At 33.9% G+C, this 23,770-nt stretch overlaps 1 protein-coding gene across 1 annotated transcript; it reads left to right on the top strand.

Annotated features, from left to right (window-relative positions):
* Window positions 1–2,269: 2,269 nt before the first annotated feature.
* On the top strand, window positions 2,270–18,288 carry LOC145807070 (uncharacterized). Its single transcript, XM_082904991.1, has 2 exons — window positions 2,270–2,306; window positions 17,915–18,288. Exons 1-2 carry the CDS (start codon window positions 2,270–2,272, stop codon window positions 18,286–18,288), a joined length of 411 nt encoding a protein of 136 aa, XP_082761117.1.
* Window positions 18,289–23,770: the final 5,482 nt, after the last annotated feature.

The following is a 23,770-nucleotide window of genomic DNA, read 5'->3' as shown; positions in this document are numbered from 1 at the left end:
GGTGGTTGCACGACTGTATTGTGAAAACAAGCAATTTAAATCAATAGATAACAGTCCAGATAGCTAACCTAACGCCACCCATTTGTTTAGAAATCCACCTTGCAACATTTAACTTTGCACCCATCCTTGCGACTACAATATCATCACCACTGCCTCTTAATCGCTCCTGAAAATAAAACAACTCATGGAATAGATTAATTAATAATTAATAAAGTTCACTTTTGATGACAATTTGTTCAAAGACTACAAGACATATACCTCCGTTCTAGCCTTGCTTTGGGAAACAAACTGCTTAAACCACTTCTGGTCTTTAAATTGAACATCTTGAAGAATGCGGTTGACCTACAACCAACCAAAGGGATAACACAAATTTTTATCAAAAACATTAAAATGATTAGGCAATCAAAGTGATAGGCTAAATATAAGACACAAGTTGATACATTTATCACAATAAGGAAAAAAAATTCAGCATTTATATTTTCAACTGTACCTGGTTATTTTTCCCTTCAAGTTCCCAGCCTATACAAAGCTAATGAGGGAACCGACATTACCCTCAGATTCAATGTGCTCCACTTAAATATATTTTCTTTTACTCCAGCTCTTGGAACATCCTACTTAATTAAAAGTTGCCCATGAATGAGAATTTTCTAACAGATCATATGATGAAAACCATTGGCCCAAGGTATAGTGACTCGAAACCTAACTATTTTTCTCTTCTCTCTCTTTTCTGTTATTTTCTTATTGGGTAATTTACAATTAAATTTTTGTTTTCTTACTTTACTCCATCTTCCCCTTTTGTCAATCTATATATAATAATCAACACTCCCATATTTTTATAAAATTTAATTTGAAATCCTTCCATTTGAAATGCATTAATCCAAGCAGAACCTTGGTTTCTCGTAGCATGCTACAATCACTCCACATAATGATTTGTGCCACATATACCGGGTTGGGGGGGACTTCAAACAATGTAAGCACAATATTTATCTTTCTCTTTTCTTTATGGATGACAGGTGCAGAAATAACTCCTTGTGCAACTATAAGATCTTTCTTGTAAACTTGGGAAACAAAGTCCAAATTCTTGTAATGAAGGATATAGTATCTTCCATTGCATTTCACATCAAACAAATCAATTGAATGAACAAATTCAATTGAAAGTATCTTCCAAATATGAACAAAAATGCCTAATGAATGAACAAATTCTCCTAACCCCATTGCATTTCACATCAAACAAATCAATTGAAAGTATCTTCCAAATTTCTTCCAGTACTAAGTGAAAATCAATTGAAAGTTTCTTCCAAATATAGCCCACAAAGCTTGATTATTCATAAATTGAAACCCTATGGCCAGTCGGCTCTTCAATTTGACTGATTAGAAGAGGATTTAAGTGTTTTGGATCTGAGATCATTTGCATTGAGTTAGAGAGCCATGAATGAGAGTGCAAGGCTGTTCAAAAAAATAAAAATAAAAGAATAAAAGAATGAGAGCGCAGGGAAGATGGGTTTGTCTTTGGCCATAGTGGAGATGAACCGAATGGCCATAGGGTTTAAGATCTGTTCGGATTATAAAACTACATCATTGTTGTTCCAAGGATACACAGTCACATAGAGATATAGAGGAACCAATTCAACCCAGTCGATAGAGGAACCGACTGGAGTGAGAGAGTGGAAAGAAGAGTCAAAAGAATCGTACCGTCTCGCCGCCGAACCAGTCTCGCCGAACTAGTCTCGTCGCTGCTGAACCGGTGTCGCCGCTGACTGAAACCCTTCCCCTTCAACCCCAGTCTCTCTTCAAACCCTCTATCTTCTCTCTCTCAGAATAAGGTTTGCACACTGTTTTGAAACAGTGTTGTGAAATTAAGGGGGGGAAAAGAAAAGGCAGAGGGAAAAAAGGGGGGAAATAAGTTTGGCGGGCCGTCCGGTGAGTAAGTGAACCCGGGAGGGAGAGGAATTAGTTTTATTTTTATTTGAATGAATTTTTTTTTTATTTGATAGAAATAGAGGAAATTAGTTTTATTTTTATTTGAATGAATTTTTTTTATTTGATAGAAATAGAGGTAATATTTTAATGAAAAATATTTTTCGTTAAAATAAAGTTAATTTTTTATGTTCGATGAATAATTTTTTTTGTGGCCCATTTTTTTTTTGCTACTAAAAATCAAGAGCTAATTTTTGTGGTAGAGGAGAGGGAGCGGCAGTAGTGGTGAAGGTGGTGGATAAGAGGTGAGGTGGTGGTGGCGGCGAAGGAGATTAGTGGTGAAGTTGTGATAATGGTAGAGAAGATGGTGTGGCGGTGGTGGAGGAAAGGTAATAGTAGCGGTGGTAGTAATAGTGGTGGTGGTGGTAGCAGTGGTGGTGGTAGTAGTGGTAGCGATGGTGGTAGTAATGATAGTCGTAGAGATGGAGTGGCAACAGTGGTAATAATGGTGGTAGTGGAATGACATTTGCAGTAGTGGTGAAGATGGTAGCGGAGATGGGTGGTAAGAAAGAAATGAGTGAGAGACAGATAGAGAAGAGAGGTAGAGAAAGAGACAGAGTGATGAGTGAGAGAGAAAGAAAGAGAGAAAAAATGGTCGCTAAAAGTGCATTTTCTTGTAGTGGAGAGCTCGGTAAATAGAGAAAAGGAGATGGAGAGAGTGAGCAAGGTGAACACAATCGGGGAGAGAGAAAGACAGACACGGAGAGAAAAAGAAAGAGAGAAGAGTGATGAGTGAGAGAGAGAAAGATATATATATATATATATATAGAGAGAGAGAGAGAGATAGAGAGACAGACAGACAGAAAAAGAGAGAAAAACAAGAGATGAGCGAGAGATAGACAGAGAGAAAGAGTAAGAGAGCAAGAGAGCAAAAAGAGATGATCGAGAGAAAGACATAGAAAAAGAGAGAGACAGAGAGAGAAGAAAGATAAGCGAGAGAGACAGAAACAAAGATAGAGAAAAGATAGATGAGCGAGAGAGATAGAGAAAGAAGAGAGATAAAGAGAGATAAAGCGAAGAGAGATGAGCAAGAGACAAATAGAGAAAGAGACAAAGACAGATAGGCAAACAGACAGACAGAGAAGAGTGATGAGTGAAAGAGAGAAAGAGAAGAGAGAGAGAAAGAGAGAAAGAGATAGAGAGTGAGAGACAAAGAGAGAAGAGAGATGAACGAGAGAGACAGATAGAGAGAAGAGAGATGAGCGAGAGAGACAGAGAGAGAAGAGATAGAGAGATGAGAGATGAGTGAGAGAGATAGATAGAAAGAGAGGGATATTTATACCTCAAATTGTTTTTAGGGAGAGTTGAACATGCTCTAGAAAATTATTTTAGTTGCCAAAACTATCTATACCGCGACTAAAATATTTTTTAGTCGCTGAAATTAAATTTTTGCAGACCAAAATTTTGGTCGTGCAAAGATAAAAAGTGAATTTTTATTTTTCATTAATTTAGTCGCCAAAACTATCTATACCGCGACTAACATATTTTTTAGTTGCTGAAATTAAATTTTTGCCGACCAAACTTTTGTGGTAGAGGAGAGAGAGCGGTAGTAGTGGTGAAGGTGGTGGATAAGAGGTGATGGTGGTGGCAAAGGAGATTAGTGGTGAAGTTGTGGTAGTGGTAGAAGAGATGGAGTGGCGCCGGTAGAGGAGAGGTAATAATAGTAGTAGTGGTGGTACTAGTGGTGGTAGTGTTAGTGGAGTGATAACGACGGTGATAGTAATAGTAGTCGTAGAGGTGGAGTGGCAACAATGGTAATAATGCTGGTAGTGGAATGACATTTGCAGTAGTAGTGAATGTGGTAGAGGAGATGAGTGAGAGACAAATAGAGAAGAGAGATAGAGAGAGAGACAGAGTGATGAGCGAGAGAGACTAAAAGTGCAGTTTCTTGTAGTGAAGAGCTCGGTAAATATAGAAGAGGGGAGGGAGAGAGTGAGAAAAGTGAACACAATGGGGGAGAGAAACAGACAAGCGGACAGACACACAGAGAGAAAGAGAGATAAAAGAGTGAGAGACAGCTAGACAGACATAGAGAGAGAAAGAGAGAGAGAAGAGTGATAAATGAGAAAGAGACAGAAAGGGAAAGAGATAGAGAGAGAGAGGGGGACATAGAGAGAAAGAGATAGAGACAGAGATAGAGAGAAACAAAAGATGAGTGAGAGATAGACAAAGACAGAAAGAAAGAGAGTGAAAAGAGATGATCGAGAGAAAAACATAGAAAAAGAGAGAGATAGAGAGAAGAGAGATGAATAGGAAAGATAGGGATAGAGAAAGAAAAAAGATGAGAGAGATAGAGAGAAGAGAGATGAGCGAGAGACAGAGACAAAGACAGACAGACAGATAGAGAAGAGTGATGAATGCGAGAGAGAAAAAGAGAGAGAGAGAGAGAGACAAAGAGAGAAAGAGATAGAGAGTGAGAGACAGAAAAAGAGACAAAGAGAGAGGAGAGATGAACGAGAGAGACAAGGAGAGAGATAGAGAGAAGAGAGATGAATGAGAGAGACATAGAGAGAAGAGAGATGAACGAGAGAGATAGAGAGAAGAGAGGTGAGCGAGAGAGACAGAGAGAAAAGAGATGAGAGAAGAGATAGATAAGTGAGAGACACAGAGAGAGAGAGACAGACAGACAGACAAGAGTGATGAGTAAGAGAGAGAAAGACAAAAGAGAGTGGAAAATGAAAAAATTGGTGAAAAGAGACAGACAAAGAGAGAGAGAAACAGAGCGAAAAGAGATAAATGAGAGAGAGACAGGGAGAGATGAGCGAGAGAGGGAGAGAGATAAAGAGAAGAGAGAGAGAAGAGAGATAAGAGAAATAGAGAGAAGAGAGATGAGCGAGAGACATAGAGAGAGAGAGAGAGAGAGAGAGAGAGAGAGACAGAGAAGAGTGATGAGTAAGAGAGAGAAAGAGAAGAGAGACAGAGAAAAAAAACAGAGACACGGAGAGAAAGAGAGTGAGAGACAGACAGACAGATAGAGAAGAGTGATGAGTGAGAGAGAGAGAGAGAGAGAAAGAGAAGAGAGACAAAGACAGAGACACATAGAGAAAGAAAGAGACAGAAGACAGAAAGAGAGAGAAAGAGTGATGGGTGAAAGATAAAAAATAAATTTTTATTTTACATTCAGCGACTAAATTATTTTAGTTGCCAAAACTATATATACAGCGACCAAAATATTTTTTAATCGCTGAAATTAAATTTTTGCCGACCAAAATTTCGGTCGCCAAAGACAAAAAATAATTTTTTATTTTTCATTCAGCTACTAAATTATTTTAGTCGCCAAAACTATGTATACCGCGACCAAAATATTTTGTAGTCGCTAAAATTAAAATTTTGCCGACCAAACTTTTGGTCGCCAAAGATAAAAAATAACTTTTTATTTTTCATTCAGCGACTAAATTATTTTAGTCGCCAAAACTACCTATACCGCGACTAACATATTTTTTAGTCGCTAAAATTAAAATTTTGCCGACCAAACTTTTGGTCGCCAAAGATAAAAAATAACTTTTTATTTTTCATTCAGCGACTAAATTATTTTAGTCGCCAAAACTACCTATACCACGACTAACATATTTTTTAGTCCCTAAAATTAAAATTTTGCCGACCAAACTTTTGGTCGCCAAAGATAAAAAATAAATTTTTATTTTTCATTAAGCGACTAAATTATTTTAGGCGCCAAAACTATCTATACCGCGACTAACATATTTTTTAGTCGCTGAAATTAAAATTTTGCCGACCAAACTTTTGGTCGCCAAAGATAAAAAATAACTTTTTATTTTTCATTCAGCGACTAAATTATTTTAGTCGCCAAAACTATTTATACCGCGACTAACATATTTTTTAGTCGCTGAAATTAAATTTTTGCCGACCAAACTTTTGGTCGCCAAAGATAAAAATTAAATTTTTATTTTTCTTTCAGCGACTAAATTATTTTAGTCGCCAAAACTATCTTTACCGCGACCAACATATTTTTTAGTCGCTGAAATTAAAATTTTGTCGACCAAAATTTTGGTCGCCAAAGATAAAAAATAAATTTTTATTTTTCTTTCAGTGACTAAATTATTTTAGTCGCCAAAACTATCTATACAGCGACCAACATATTTTTTAGTCGCTGAAATTAAAATTTTGCCGACCAAACTTTTGGTCGCCAAAGATAAAAAATAAATTTTTATTTTTCATTTAGCGACCAAATTATTTTAGTCGCCAAAACTATCTATACCGCGACTAACGTATTTTTTAGTTGCTGAAATTAAATTTTTGCCGACCAAACTTTTGATCGCCAAAGATAAAAAATAATTTTTTTTTCATTCAGCGACTAAATTATTTTAGTCGCCAAAACTATCTATACGGCGACTAACATATTTTTTTAGTTGCCAATTGTGGAAAATTTAGCGACTAAATTTTTTTTAATCCCCAATTGTGAGATTTTTAGCGACTAAATTTTTTTTAGTCGCCAAAAATTAATATACCCCGACTAAAAAAATTTAGTAGCTAAATATTGTACTTTTACCGACTAACATAATTTTTGGTCGCCAATTCCACAACTTTTGGCAACCAAAATATATTTAGTCGGCAAAAGTGGTCGCCAAAGCTGTATTTTCTTGTAGTGTTTTCAAAATGGATTCTTATATGAAGGCCAATTTTTTTTTTAATGTATTGTAGTTATTATAAAATTTGCAATGATTAAATAGTTAGTAACTAAAAAAAGAATTAAATGGAAACAAATATTTTGACGACTAAATATTTAGTAGCCATAAAAAAAATACTTTAGGCAACTAATGATTTAGTAGCCCAAAAATAAAAATAAAAAAAAAAAACAAAAGAAAGAAAAAACACATTTTGGTGACTAAATATTTAGTAGTCAAAACAATTAGGCGACTAAACCATTTAGTAGCTAAAAGAAATAAGATAACAAAAAAAGAAAATTAGTGACTAAAAGTTTGGTCGCCCTAAATGGTTTAAGTTTTTGGCGAGAAAAAATTTTAGTTGTTGAAAATGTAATATTAAATTTATTATGAATTTTTAGCGACAAAAAAATTAGTCGCCAATTGAAGACTTTCAGTGACTAACTAATTTTTTGTTGCCAATTGAAAATTTTTGGCGACTAAAAAATTAGTCACCCATTGAATACTTTCGGTGACTAAATATTTTTCAGTCGCCAATATCTTTCCCGACAATCATCTAGCGACAAAGTTGGCGACCAAAAAGTTTAGTTGGCAAAATGCTTTGGCGACTAAAATATGACTTTTAAGTGTAATTTGTTGTAATGATAATCTGAGGAGAAAAGAGAAGTGGATCAACCTTAATGTCTCCCATAGGTTCAAACTCGGAACTTCCACTATTAAAATTGAAGAGCATATCACTGTAGCACAAGGTCATAGTATAATACCTACAACTTCATCAAAAGAAGAAAATGTAATGATTTGGATTGTTATATGTCAATTATTGATTTGTTTATAAATCAATCAGCTAAAATCTAATTTCTTACCATATAGTATAAATAAATTTAAAAATTATGTTCTAAAAATCTCTTGCATCACTCTATTGATAATGTAGCTGCATACCAGGGTTCTATTAACAAATGGAGAGTCCAAATTTTTTATTTTTTATTTTTTACTTTTTTTGAGACAGTAAAACTCGTAAGCATTTCTTGCCACAAAGAAGAGAGTCAAAATGTCGGTCACTAAAACATGCTACAAACATCGTTCATAAAGGTGATCAAGCTCTCATAGGATTCTCTTAATTCGAATGACCCTCTAAAAAGTATACTTTCATTTTCAATGTAGGCTTGACCATTTGTATTTGATTGTTGGTGTTTTGTTTGACTGCAAATGCAAGTTTTTTTTTTTTTTTTTTTTTAATATATATATATATATATATAAATAAGAGAAATAGTAACAAAAATAAAAGAATCCCATGAGCTATAATAAGCTTCGAACAGTAAAAAGCCACTCCACACTTAAACAGACCTCTCAAATGTTGTTGGCAAAATGCTTGGTAGTTCGAATTTGTGTGACTCGAATGGTTTGAATATATCAAAACATTATTTGTTTTACCCCTAAAACGGTATCGTTTTGAGACATTCGAGCCATTCGGGCTATGAAAATTCGGGCTTCCAAGCATTGTTGATGTTATTGTGCCATTCGACCTTAATAAAAAGTCAATATTTTAATTTTTTTATTTATTTATCAGAGATTGAAAATTTTTAACTGTGTGCATGTCTATTTTTTTTTGACGGGTAAAATGTACTTATTACTTTTAGAATTTCATCTGAATTTTATTCTATCTTTTAATTTTAACAATTAACTCCTTATACTTTAACTCATTAATAAAATTCTGGAGAAAAATGCTCACATAAGAGTCATGTGATCACATTTTAGGGACATCGAAGAAAAAAAATTTGTAGGACAAGCTGTACTTTTTACTTTTCATTCTAATTCTATTTTAGTTTTTCATGTTTCAACTTTTATTTAAATTTCAAATGATGATGAAAAGACAATACTGAAACATTGGTTAAAATGAAAAATCAAAGTGACATTTGAACCAAATTTAAAAATAAAAATGTAATTTTCCCTTATTTTATAATCGATGGTGGTTTTCGCATCTTATTTTAAATATTTTCCACATTATTAACATATTATACTTGTGAAAAATTTTATGGTGCACACCCTTGTGCACCTCCAATGATGTGTATCATATATACCTTGTTACTTATTTTTGTATAAATTGTCGTAACTCTTATCATAAAAATTCATAATTTGTATTACAAAAATAAATAATAAAATACATATGATGCGTACCACAAGATGACCCTATATTTGATCTTTATTTATCACTTCATTACACTATATGGTATTTTGGAAAGATAGTTAAAAATTGATTTTTTAACTTTTTTATATAAGAGATAATATGACTCAAAATAAATTAAAAATTAACTTTTAATTTTTTTAACTTATTGTCAAATGGCCCCTATATATGACACATTGCAATAAAAAAAATAGGAAGGTGCACAACTATTATCCAAGTATTAATGATGAAGGGTGTTTGGTGTGAAAGTAGTTGTATGGCGGCAAAGAGAGGAGAGAGAGAGAGAGAGAGAGAGAGAGAGAGAGGGAGAGAGAAGGGAGCCTTTGGTGTGGTCCAAGCATGACTTTTGTGTGACTAGACAAGAAATCAACCAATGAGATCATTATCATAGAGCAAAAAGAGGTATTTTATGGGTCCACATAAAACTTTTTGTCTAAGAAGACGACCAAACAATTGCAACAAGTGAGAAAAGTCCTTGATCTGTAGCAGTGAGGTTGCTTCCGTAGTCGGCAAAAACTATGACATAACCCTTTTTCAACAAAATCATTCCTCATGCAACGATTATATCTAATTGCCGCTTTAGTTATGTAGAGTAATAGCATATAAACTAAGAGCATCTTTGAAAGAATATATTACACTTATGTGTTAGTGTTTTATTATATAACAAAAAAGTGATAAAATTTGTTAGTTTAATGAATGTGTAGGGTATTATAATGAAAATGTTAAGATGTGTGTCAAAGAAAAAAATAAAATCACTTTAATATATTTTGTAATAGCAAAAGTAACTAAAAAGATGATCCAAAGTCAACCACTGGTTGCCTCATCATTTAGTTGTTCAGCTCTCTTCTCTCTACTCATTTTCTCTTGATCATGTTTCATGAGCCTTTTTTCTCCCCGCCTTTTCTCCGTCTTCTCTCTATCGCACTCCTTACGGTAACATCTTACACTAAAAAATCCCTTGACTACTCCATTAATTAAAGCAACAAATAACCCCTCACTCTTCTCTTTCTGCAAACACTATTAAAAATCGAAACTTTTGCGACAATCATAAACATTGCAAAAGGTGTACATGCCATCGAAAAACACTTTTTGTGACGGAGTAGCGACAGGAAATGGGAGGTAGCGAAAGGGGGTGTGACAAAAGGAATTTGCGATGGTTACAAACCGTCGCTTTCTTTTAGCGACGACAAATCAAAGGTTCTTGCAACAGTGTAATTTGACATGAAAAAGGGAGAAAAAACTTCACTTTTAGTGACGTTTTAGGTCCCCGTCACGAAAACTATTTTTAGAGACGGTGTTTGATGCACGAAAAGTATTATTAGCGACGGTTTAGAACGTCGCTAAAAAATAGGATTAAATTAAAACTATATTCATGACAGCTTAAACCGTCGCTAATAAAATGTAAGAAAATGATGATTACATTAGTGATGAATTATTATTGGCGCAGTAAATTTATTTTCATAAAATAAATATATATTCTATTAATTTATTCCTTGTGCAAATTATTAATATTTTTTAAAATAAAATACATCCACATCCATATCTACATTCATATTCGCAAAATCATACGAATAATATAGTGTCAACCAAATATTCTTTACAAAAATATATAAAACATCCTCCAACAATACTAATAATTTTTGATAATTCATGAATTCAAATTTTAGTATCTAAAACAAAACAAAAGTATCGACAATACAAATAAAAAAATATATATTATAGCTTCATTTTTAATATCAACAGTAAACTCTAATATCGATATGCGAAAATATCATCACGTACTCAAAAAGGTTGCATCTGCAAAAAAAAAAAAAAAAAAAAAAATCATTTACAAGATAATTAATTTCAAGCTTGCAGAAAATGTAAATATTTAATATTTATTTCAATAAATAAATAAATAAATAAGATTGTAATCTCTAATATCGATATGCGAAAATATCATCATGTACTCAAAAGGATTGCATCTGCAAAAAGAAACCAAAAAAAAAAAAAAAATCATTTACAATATAATTAATTTCAATCTTACAATAAATATAAAACATTTGATATTTATTTCAATAAATAAATAAGATTGTAAGCTCCAATATCGATGTGCGAAGATATCATCACATACTCAAAAGGGTTGCATCTACAAAAAGAAACCAAAAAAAAAAAAAAAATCATTTACAATATAATTAATTTCAATCTTACAAAATATGTAAAACATTAGATATTTATTTTAATAAATAAATAAGATTGTAAGCTCTAATATCGATGTGCGAAGATATCATCACGTACTCAAAAGGGTTGCATTTGCAAAAGAAACAAAAAAAAAATCATTTACAATATAATTAATTTCAAGTTTACAAAAAAATGTAAAACATTTGATATTTTTTTCAAAAAAAAAGAAAAAGATTATAAGCTCCAATATCGATGATATGCGAAGATGTTATCACGTACTCAAAAGGGTTGCGTTTGCAAAAAGAAACACAAAAAAAAAAAATTTACAATATAATTAATTTCAAGCTTACAGAAAATGTAAAATTTTTGATATTTATTGCAATAAATAAATAAGATTGTAACATATATATGAATCGAGCGCCATACAATGTATCTTCTCACAGTTTTTCCAACTATTTTTAGACCTCGGGATGGTGTGTCCAAACTATCGTTTGGCTTTTTCGTTTTAAAGACTAAGACTTTGCAATATTTAGGACTAATTGGAACTCCATCAATTTCACACAACGGATTATCACTAATAAGAAATCTCTCCGCCAATTGGACTATTGGTATACGTGAATTATCCAAATAAACTTTAATTAAATCCTACAATGATAATAATACTATTAAAATCAGGTAGTGATTGAATACATTGCGCTATAATCTAACAATAATCGAATAAACACAAAAAAAGAAATCTAGCCAAATAATGGTGCTAAAATACAGAAACATATAGTTAGTCGTTTGTGTCAAGTTTTGTTAACATCTGACGTCGTTTGACCAATTTAGTGAGTGAATCGGTTCAAAAAAAGAGTTTCTAAATAACAAGTTTTCACAAACGGACATTAGACTGTAGATTAAAAACTGGGAATTAGTTTCTAGTCTTGTCTTTTTGTACAAGTCATTTGTGCCTAGTTAGTCGTATGTGTTAAGTTTTGTTGACATCCGATATTGTTTGACCATTTTAATGTGTCAACCGGGTTTGAAAAAGAGTTTTAAAGGACAAGTTTTCACAAACAGACATTAAGTTCTAGATTCAAAACCGGAAATCGATTTCGAGTCCCATCTTTTTGTACAAGTTATTTGTGCCTAGTTCGTCGTGTGTGTCAAGTTTCGTTGACATCCGATACCATTTAACTATTTTAGTTTATCAACCGAGGTCGAAACCGAGAATCGGTTTCGAGTCAAGTCTTTTCGTACAAGTCATTTGTGCCTAGTTCGTCGTGTGAGTCAAGCTTTGTTAACATCCAACGCTGTTTGACCATTTAGCGTGTCAACCAATTCGAAAAAGAGTTTTAAAGGACAAGTTTTCATAAACGGACATTAGTGGAGTCAAAATGGAAAATATTTCACTGTGAACATATCAATATAGATAACATTCTTTCAACAAAGTAATGTGTCAAAAACCAAAGGAGAAGCATAAGTACAATAATACCACACACATACACACAAAAAAAATAGAGAAAAAAAAAAAAGTCCAAATAGCTTGAATGTACTTGGGACTCAAGTTGCAAACAAGATCATCGTGAGTAACTTGCATAAGAATCTCAAATTTGCTAGGCAGTTTGTGAGTAAAGTATAGATAATCCATGTTTCCTATAGCTTTCCTACGTGAATCTTATGGGGATAGTTGTCAGAAGTTTAATGATGGCTTTCATTTTCAACTCATCATCTTTTTAAAGATATGACTTGATTTTCATGGTCGTCCAAATATTTAAGAATGTTCTGATGAAAATGGCATAAATTTCCCAATCGGATGCATGCAACGCTCACAGTGAATAAATATACATATGATATGATCTACTATAAAGAAGACCACTAAAAAGTCACTCAGAATCCAACATGGTGCTATGCTAATGTTGAATGACACAAACTTATGCAACTAGGTATTTCATAGTGTTCAACTCGTTGACATATCCCTGTATAGTGGATTGTAACACCCATGCTGCAATGTGTAGTTTTATGAAAAATTCTCACATTAGTACAAAATATGCAAACTTATCTCAAACTAATGCAATCTAAATTTAAGGAACCAGGGTATTGGGAAAAGGGCAAAATATTCTTTAAAAATAAGAAAAAATTGGCCACAGAGTACATGGGTCACTAATATTATGTATGTGCTTGCCTAAGACGCCTCTACCTCCTTAGGCGGGACTTGAACCAAAGTCCATCACTCTCTTTATCTGTCTCTCTCTGAAATTTTCACCTCAAATTGCATAATCAACAACAGTAGCAAAAAATTGTCAGTTGGAGAAAAACTTCTCTTCATCATTCATTAGTTTTTTTAGCTCAACATAAGCAGGCATAAAAAGCAAAATGCAGGGATCAGATTTGTTAAATCTCTTTGTATGTATATAATATACATATAGTAAGACTAAAACACCAAAATATTACACTTAACACTCATTTTCACTTCTTTTCTCGTCTTACATCTATGAATTCCCAACACTTTTTTTTTTTTTTTTGATAAATAATCCTTATCCGTAATATACCATGTCATCTCTCACTTTTAAATAGTACCGCCATTCCTAAAGTTGTAAAATTAATCTGTCCTCACCCCACCCTTGCCCTTACCTCCCCATTTAACTCACCTTGACTAAATATGTGAGGGAGCGGGGCACTAAAACCTGTCTCCTCCCCATTGTCACCCCTAAGATGATACGAGGACAAGAAATGCAAAGAGTGGCTGGCTAACTTGAAATATATATATATATATATATCTCACACCACAATTTAACGAGGAAATATGACATCCATAAAGTTCTATGAAATGATTTCATCTAAATAACCCAATATAATATCGCAGTAAAATGGGCAAAAGCTTTGTTCACATGCGACCTAAAATTCTAAGTTGAAGCCATACTCCTGCAGACTCTGTTAGAACCCATTTGAATAACATGATTATACAAATAGACAAAAAAGTGACTGATAAAATTTGTTAGACGATCATTAAAACATTTATTAGTACTTGAAAACACTTAGTAAGCCCTATTTCTAGTAAATAATTAACCATGAAAAAGAATAGTAATTTGTCTTGCATAATAAGTCACATGATCTACGAGTCAGTTGTTGTTACTTGAACTGAAGATGGACCATTGACTAGTGACTCTCACTGGGAATTTCCTACTTGAAAAAATATGAAGTTTTATCTAAAGGTAATTGTACTCACTATCACATCATCTGTAGTTTTCAACTGGAATAAATTGCACTGACACTTAAGTTCTAACAAATCAGAAGTTCAATGCTTGTCTTTCTAAACCTAGAAAGAGCTCCCTCTCCCAGTATGGCATTCTAAGCTGTTGTGCATATGAAAAATCTCAAATGAAAACCCCCCCAAGCCATAACTCGTTTCCCATACCTCTTTCATGCATTCACCTATCATTTTCACTTAAAAAATATCTTGAAAACCCTTTGAAATTTATAACAACCAAAATTCAATTTGTTTAGATCATAACATTATCACATACCAAAACATTTGGATGTAATTTTCATCATTCCCACCTTCTAAACCCCATACTTAAGTCAAGAAAGTACAACTCACTCCCAGATCGTAACTTTGTTGCAAGTTTCAATTTATTTATGACTACAAGAAAACTGGGCTTAAGAGACGGAACTTTTTGCGACGGCACATTTGCCGTTGCAACGGCACAACTTGCCGTCGCCAAAAAATGTGACTTTTTGAGACGGCAAAACTTGCCGTCGCAAAAAATAGAGTATTTGTGACGGTATAAAATGCTATCGCAAAAAAAAAAAAAGAGTATTTGCGACAGTACAAGCTGCAGCCGCAAAAAAAAAATGCGACTTTAATAGGTACCGTTGCAAAAAAAAAAAAAAAAAAAATATATATATATATATTGTGGCTTTGAGACGGCTTCATATATATATAGTCACAAAATGGTTTAAATAAATGCAACGGTATTTTTCTATCACAAAAAAAAATTTAAAAAAAAAACGACGTCGTCTTACTCTTTTGAACATTTCTCTTTTCACTCATTTTTTCATCTTCTTATCTCTCTGTCTCTGTCTCTCTTCTCTTTCTCTCTCTTACTCATCACTCTTTTCTGTCTGTCCGTCTCTCCTTTTCTCTATGTGTCTCTGTCTCTCTTCTCTCTCTTTCTCTCTCTCTCTCACTCACTCATCACTCTTCTCTGTCTGTCTGTCTCTCTCTTTCTCTCTGTGCCTCTGTCTCTCTTCTATTTCTTTCTCTCACTCATCACTCTTCTCTGTCTGTCTGTCTGTTTCTCTCTCTTTTTCTCTGTGTCTCTCGTCCATCTCTCTTCTCTCTATCTCTTTCATCTATCTTCTCTCTCTGTCTCTCTTCTCTCTCTCTTGTTTTTTTCTCTCTCGTTCATCTCTTTCTGTCTCTCTCTCGTTTATCTCTTTTCTCTTTTTTTTTTCTCTCTCTTTCTCTCTTTGTCTATATCTTTTCACCCATTTTTTCATCTTCTTCTCTCTCTTTTCTTCCTCTCTCTCATTCATCACTCTTCTCTCTTTCTCTGTCTATCTATTTATCTCTCTCTCTGTGTCTCTCATTCATCTATCTCTTCTCTCATCTATTTTCTCTCTTTGTCTCTTTCGCTCATCTCTCTTCTCTCTATCTCTCTCACGTCTCTCTCGCTCATCTCTCGCTCATCTCTCTTCTCTCTGTCTCTCTCGTTCATCTCTTTTCTCTTTATGTCTCTCTCTGTCTCTCGTGCTCATCTCTCTTCTCTTTTTGTCTCTTTTTCTGTCTTTCACTCTCTATCTCTTTCTCTTTTTTTTTCTCTCTCTCTCTTTCTCTCTCTCTCCCCCACTGTGTTCGTGTTACTCACTTTCTCTCTTCCGTTTTCTCTATTTATGGAGCTCCCTCTCGATTTATCGATCCACTACAAGAAAATGCACTTTTAGCGACCACTTTGTCTCTCTCTCGCTAACCACTATGTCTCTCTCTCTCTCCTCTATCTGTCTCTCACTCATTTCTCTCTCTCACCACCCATCTTCTCTACCACCTTCACCACTACTGCAAACGCCATTTCACTACCACCACTACTACCACGGTCACCATTTCACCTCTACGACTACCATTACTACTACCATCGCTACCACTCCACTACCACCACTACCACTATTGCCACTACTACTACTACCATTACCTCTCTTTCATCCCTGCCACTTCATCTACTCTACCACTACCACAATTTCACCACTAATCTCCTTCGCCATCACCACCACTACCATCATCTCTTATCCACCACCTTCACCACTACTGCCGCTTCCTCTCCTCTACCACAAAATATTACCTCTCTTCTCTCTCTCACTCATCACTCTTCTCTGTCTGTCAGTCTTTGTTTTTGTCTTTGTCTCTGTCTCTTTCTCTTTCTCTCTTTGTCTCTCGCTCATCTCTCTTCTCTCTATGTCTCTTATCTCTCTATCTCTCTCTCTGTTTCTCTCGCTCATCTTTCTTTTATCTTCGTCTCTCTCTTTTTCTATGTCTTTCTCTCGATCATCTCGTTTCGCTCTCTTTCTCTCTCTTTGTCTATCTCTCGCTCATCTCTTGTTTCTTTCTATTTTTCTATATGTCTCTCTCTATTTCTTTCTCTCTTTGTCTCCCCGTCTCTCTCTCTCTATATATATATATATCTATTTCTCTCTTTGTCTCTCTCTCACTTATCACTCTTCTCTCTCTCTCTCTGTGTCTGTTTGTCTGTCTCTCACTCTTCTCTCTCACTCTCTCTCTCTCTCTTTATGTGTCTGTCTGTCTGTTTGTCTCTCTCCCCCATTGTGTTCACATTGCTCACTCTCTCCCTCATCTCTTCTCTATTTACCGAGCTTTTCACTACAAGAAAATGCACTTTTAGCGACCATTTTGTCTTGCTCTTGCTCATCACTTTGTCTCTGTCTGTCTGTCTCTCTCTCTCTATCTCTCTTCTCTATCTGTCTCTCACTCATCTCTCTCTCACCACCCATCTTCTCTACCACATTCACCACTACTGCAAATGTCATTCCACTACTACCACTGTTGTCACTCCACCTCTACAACTATCATTACTACCACCATCGCTACCACTCCACTACCACCACTACTACTACCATTACCTCTTCTCCACCACCGCTACTCTATCTCCTCTACCACTACCACAACTTCACCACTTATCTCATTTACCATCACTACCACCACCACTATCACCTCTTATCCACCACCTTCACCACTACTGCCACTTCCTATCCTCTACCACAATTAATTAGTTCTTGATTTTTAGTAACAAAAAAAAAAAAGGGTCGCAAAAAAATATTTTTCATTGACCACAAAAAATTAACTTTATTTTAATGGAAAATATTATCCCTACTTCTATCAAATAAAAATAATAATAATAATTTTTTATTCATTATAATAAATATGAAACAAATAAATTTTCAACCTTACTAAACGAAAAAAAAAAATTCATTAACTATAAAAAAAATATTTTAATAAAAAATAATTTTTTTTGGCAACAACATCCTCTGTTGCGAAAAAAAAAGTCGTTTTATTATTTAAATATTCATTTGTAATGAAAATAAAAAAAAAATCCAAAAAAATTTCCATTCCTCCTCCTCTCCCTTTCCATTCCTGCTCGGGTTCCCCCCACCCCAAACCCAAAAATCCCTAATCTCTTCCCCCTTCCTTTTTCCATTCACGCTCGGGTTTCCCCCAAACCCAAATCCAAATCCAAATCCAAATCCAAAATCCCCAATCTCTTGAACCAAAATCCCCAATCTCAAAATCCCTAATCTCTTTTTACGTGTCTCTCTCTCTCTCTCTCTCCCTGTCTCAATTTGTTTCAGATGCTAATTCGGATGATTCACGGTCGAGGAGGAAGAAGAAGAGCATGAGTTCTAGGCGTAGAAGTAGGAAATCAAAATCAGTCGGTGATAGTGAATCGGATGAGTTGAGTGACCAATGCCATTGGGGCTGAAGGACATATTAGCTATGTTGGGGCACTCAGGCCTCGTGAAGGTGATGCCATTGCTCAGTACGTTCAACAAGGAAAGTGTATCCCACGGAGAGGTGAAGTCGGTCTTTCAGTTGAGGAGATTCAGAAATTTGAGAGCCTTGGGTATGTGATGAGTGGTAGTAGGCATCAAATGATAAATGCTATTCGTATCAGGAAAGAAAACCAGGTTTATAGTGCGGAAGATAAGAGGGCTTTGGCAATGTTTAACTATAAGGAGAAGGCAAAGCGGGAACAGAAGGTTATGGCTGATCTGCAACGGCTAGTGCAACGCCACATCGGACAGGATGATGGCCCTTCTCACGATCCTTTTGCTAGAAGGGAGGGCGCTGATGCTTGATCTTCATGCATGTTCACTGCTTTCCTTTCATTGTTTATTTCTTTTTTATTTTTTGTCATTTGGATGGAGGAATATCAATATGCTTCTATGTTTGATAAAGTTGAGCCTATTATATGCATAAATCTGTTTTTAGGGTTGTTTGATTTGTTAACTTTTCATCTTTGATAATTTTGCTCCGTCCATTTTGTGTTTTAGTATGTGCAATATGATGGATTGGGGGAGGCAAGATATAAAAGATTAATCATTATGCATCAAAGTAGTAATTTGATTGGATGGCATTTATTTTTGATAGGTTCATGCAACTTGTGTAATGGAGGTGTGAAGTTTGTTCGAGACAATGACAGGAAAAGGTAGGCAATTTTCTTTAATTTTTCATTTACTAAGGTTGAAAATTTATGGTGGTGTAGGATCATGATTGGTGTAGGAAAAGGTAGGCAAATTTAATTGTTCCTTTCTTTTCTCTTTCTCTTCACTTTTCTCAGATCAGCTCAGATTCAGAATTTACTTTTTTAATTTTAATTATGGGGATTTTTTTTTTTTTAGTTTATCGTATATGTTTTGTTTCATGAGTGGTGTAGGATCATGGTTGGTAGAAGTTAAGAACATGTTTGGGTTGCTAGTTTTTTAAGTGTGTCTGTTTTATATCTATGTATCTCAATTTGTTTTAGTGATTGTAATTTTAAGGATATTTAAGTCATTTTAGCTATATGCTTTATCATAGTGGTGGGTGAGATTTGATGCCTATTTTTTAAATTTGTTGAAGATCTCAATTTTATAGGTAAAGTTGATATATTGTGAGACTGCTATGTCATAATATTAATGATTTAAATTGTTCATCTCATATGACAAGTTGAGAAAAATATACATATAAAAAATAAATTGCTCAGATGTAAATAATTGTATGATCAAATCACATATATATTATAACAAATTGATGATCTATTCTTAAAAATATACCAATCGTATAAATATAAATGATCTAATAATATGGCAATCGACATTAAAACGACTTGATTTTTTATATAAATAATTTTCTCAATTAGTTATATAATATCAACAATTTAAATTATTAAAATAAGTCAAAACGAGTCAAACAATGGGTCAATTCTATGGTGAAGTTGAGATTTTCAACTTTACCAGATCTGGAATTTTAAATATGGGGGCTTCCTATTGGTTCCTTATTGTTTGGATATGGCCACCTCCGCAGCGGATACGTACTACCAAAGGGCTGACCTTGGACCTTGATTGAAATATTTAGGACTGTTAGAATTGGATTAAAACCACCCTAAAATTCAGAGATCCTTTTCACTTAATTTGTCTGTTACTCTTCAGATAATGCTTTGGATTTACTAACACCCACGAAATTACAATCGATTGTCTATCTGATCCCCATATTTGCTTCGATTCCAAGGTAAACAAAGCTTTTGATTTTTGAAATCCGATTCACAAGCACTCTGTTTTCTTAACTTTCTTGTTTTTTTGATTACTGTTTGTTTAGTGTTAGATCGGATGGCTGAAAGAGGAGTTCAATCTCGTTATGTGAAAATGACCAAAGATCAATGGCCTTTGGAGGATATTCAGCCTGGAGAACTTAATCAGCCCATTGATGTTCCTCAGGTCTATATCTCTATCTTTCTATGTATGGATTCATATGTATACACATATATATATATAAATGCACTCACATTTATAAATTACAACCCTTGTATGAATGTTTAGTGAGAGAATTGTGATGTTTTCGTGGGATTTTGCTGTTATTCAATACTTCTCTGTATGTTGATTTGGATTTGAATCTTCAATGGAGTTTGGGTTTTGTTTTTGTTGTCAAATCGAAGAAAAAAAATAAGGAAAATGTTTGAGACCCACAAAAACTACCACAATTTGACCCAGAATTGTGGTACAATTGGTGTCAACTTGTTACACCCAGTAGTCTAAAATTGTGGATCTCTAGCATTTCTTCAACAAAAAAAAAAAAAACTTGGCACACACAACCGCCTAGGCACGAAAGACTTGCGGGAGAAGATGAGACTCCAATTGGGTTTTCGGTTTGGGAGTTAGGGTCGGATATCATTCTAGGCAAACTAGTTCCATGTGGGATTTGATGACTAACAAAAAAAATGTTGTATTTGATGCTATAGTAGTTAAATTTTTATGTTTTTTTTGTAATTAACATTAACACATAATTATATTGTCATTAATTATTTTTATTTTTATTTTTATTTTTCAGATATTTCCCATGTAAGAGTATGCTTCTTGTGGAATGCATGCTTGTGGAGAATGTGGCTAACTTTTATTTTTGTTATCTACGAAGAATGATGAGAAAAATATTTAATTTTGGTTTATGTTATTTTGCATTATAAACAAAATCATGTATTTAAACATTATATATGTATTATGGAACATTATGTAGTGGGATAATTGTGTTGATGTGCAATTATGAATGGAAGAATATTTTATATTGAAGAAATTGTTATTTTTATACAGGAATTTTTATATTATTATGCAATTATTATGGAGAAATTTTAATATTTTAAATAATTTTATCGGAGGATTTTTTTTTCTTTTTTGTGACGGCACTACACCGTCGCAAAAAATAGAAAATTTTATTATTTTTATTGATTTTGTTGAAGGTTTTACTTTTTGCGACGGCACTAAACTGTCGCAAAAAATAGAAATTTTATTATTTAGAATAGAAATTTTATTATTTTTTTAATACTTTTTGCGACGGCATACACCGTCGCAAAAAATAGAAATTTTCATATTTTAATACTTTTTGCAATGTTCTTGCCGTTGCAAAAAAAAAAAAAGACTATTAGCGACGGCATTTTTTGCCGTCTCAAATAACATTTTTAGCGACGGTAAAATAGTGTCGTCGCAAAAAGTCAAGAAATTTCAAACATTATTAGCGACTGCAAAGTGCCGTCGCAAAAGGCAAAAATGCTGTCGCAAAACATGAGTGCCGTCGCAAAAACTCTTTTGCAACCCCCCCAGTTGCGACCCCCCTCTTACTGTTGCAAAAAGTCATTTGCTGTCGCAAAAAGCTGAAATTTTAGTAGTGTATTTTTTTTAAGGAAAAAAAAAAACTAAAAACGAATTTCATAGTTTTTTTCAGCAATTAAACAAAATTAGTTGATTTTAAAATTTTAGCAATTGTATGTTCCAAGTTATTAACAGTTAAATTGAAGGCAAAACGTAAACTTCACATTCATCACACCTTCAAATCAAAAACCCATAAACAATTGCTAGTTTGAAGCGCCAAGAAACCCCAAATTATCACTGGACTTAGAGACAAACCCATATGAAATTCAAGATTATAACTAAAACCCAATCAAAATTTAACAAGAACAAACAGTATAAACAAGACTGATCAGAGTTCAATTGGTCAAATAGATAAAAAATCGAGAAACCTATCTAAAAAACAAGTTATAATCAGATGCAAATTAGCCATGGACATGGCTCCTCGAATACAGATGTACTTGTGGGGAGAACATGGGTGAGACAGCGATGGCAATGAGGCCATGGATGGGCAAGAGAAAGAGGCGAAGGTGGCGCTGGCGCTAATCGATGTCCTAATACCGATTTGATGTCCTCTGTGCAAATGTGGCACTAGGCAGAGGTGGAACTTCCGACCGCCATCGGTCAGTCACTCTTTCTCTCTTTTTCTATTTCTATCTCTCTTTCTCTCTCTCTCTCTCCCCTATGTGGCTTTTGATGTATTAACAGCAAGAGGGAGAGGAAAGAAGAGGAGATGAAAGAAGGGTTACCTGGACGCTGCCTACGCTGGTGTTGTTGCCGCTACGAGAGAGAGAGAGAGAGAGAGAGAGAGAGAGAGAGAGAGAGAGTAGAAGATTGAAGTTTTTTTTATTTATTTATCCTAAGAGAATACATAAAGTTTGGGAAAAACGGGAAACGTGGAGAGAGGAGACGTGAGGGGTGAGCGGGAATTTAGGGATTAGGATTTGCGACGATATTAAGAACCGTCGTGAATGAATGAGCAAAATGTCATGGCTGGAATCGCAACTTACTAAATAATTCTAACCTTAACAAATTAAATGGCGCAAGCAGAGACAAGATGGAAGTAAGAAAATAATTAAACAGAAAATTAACATCATTCGACTATTTTGATAAAAGAAAGTACATCTATAGGGTTTTTATTTATTTATTTTTTATTCAGTGACTAGCCCTCCATAAAAAAACAAAAGAAAGAAAAGGAAAGGAAAACAAAATAACAGATTAGCATCAAATTTTTGTACGGGTTCCACTACATGAGGTTACGGGTCTTCCTTACATCTCATCACCTGAAAGGGTAACAACTATAAGCACACAGCAGAGTGAGAAATATTATACCAAGAGTACAGGAACACAAAATAACCATGGATAGTTAGTTAAGCTAGCACATTTACATAACTTCATTTGAATAACAAATTATTCAAAGTGGAAAAAACTGAAATACAGAAATTATGTAAATAAATAACCATAACCACAGTACAGAACAGAACAGAATAGAGGTCATATGAGTGACAATTAGAACAAAGATCAATGGATTCTGACAAACAGAGGACCACAAAGTGGCCAAACAGAGGCCAATGGTTCTTTAAGTCCCTCAAGACATGGGACTCCCATGGTGGTACTTATAGAAAATAATTGTTTACAAAATCGTTGTCAAATAATTTCTAATAGTTAAACAAATATATCTATGGGTCTCAATTTAAGCAAATAGAGTTTAGGAAATAATTAACGTAATCAAAATATTTATATAATTTATAAAACATAGATTGCGTAAAATAATTTATGACAACACAAAATATACGTAAAATATGTTATGATGACTCAAGGTATAATATAACTCACTTTATTATTGACCTTTAACCTTTACTTTCCCTTCTCTCAGAGGCTTCCCTCTTTGTTGCTTGTTTTTTCGATTCCGACTACTAACCTGAGCTCTCATATATATATGTAGGGACTTTCACTAGGTGAGTCACCAGCCTCTCTTGTGCCCGAAATCATGAAACTATGTCTCGATATGCTTAGTCATCCGCTATGAGCCTTATCCCTTAATCCTGTGAGCCTTATCTCCTGATAGAGCCTTTTCTCCTAATAAATATTTCTTAGCTTACTACAATAATTCATGGCTTAATTCTGATCCATATTCTTGATAGAAATAAAGTCTCTTGATTTAACTTACATTTTATCATATACAACCATAACATTAAATATTTTATTTTACGCTTATTATATGTGTGTATATATATACATATAATTTATTTATTTATTTATTTATTTGTAATAACGTGGTGTTAATTAAATATTTAGGGTATCACACAAAAATAAAACATTTTGCAATGGACTAACAAAGAGCGTCGCAAATAAAATAAAATAAAATCGCAAGACATAAAAAAAAAATTTGCGACAGGTAATGTACCATCGCATATAATCTTACTTTTTGCCACAATCTTAGATTTTTCGTCTCAAAAAAATTAAT

This window comes from Camellia sinensis, chromosome 14 (genome assembly GCF_055761805.1).
Source record: "Camellia sinensis isolate YWXY chromosome 14, ASM5576180v1, whole genome shotgun sequence".
Taxonomy (NCBI): domain Eukaryota; kingdom Viridiplantae; phylum Streptophyta; class Magnoliopsida; order Ericales; family Theaceae; genus Camellia; species Camellia sinensis.
This window is presented reverse-complemented; position numbering and strand designations above follow the sequence as displayed.

Bases quoted from the DNA above. Each gene is read 5' to 3' on its own strand.
- LOC145807070 (XM_082904991.1), top strand. From the start codon at position 2,270: ATGGTAGAGAAGATGGTGTGGCGGTGGTGGAGGAAAG. The intron at 2,307-17,914 runs GTAATAGTAGCG...TTGGGGCTGAAG, and splicing joins GTGGCGGTGGTGGAGGAAAG to GACATATTAGCTATGTTGGG.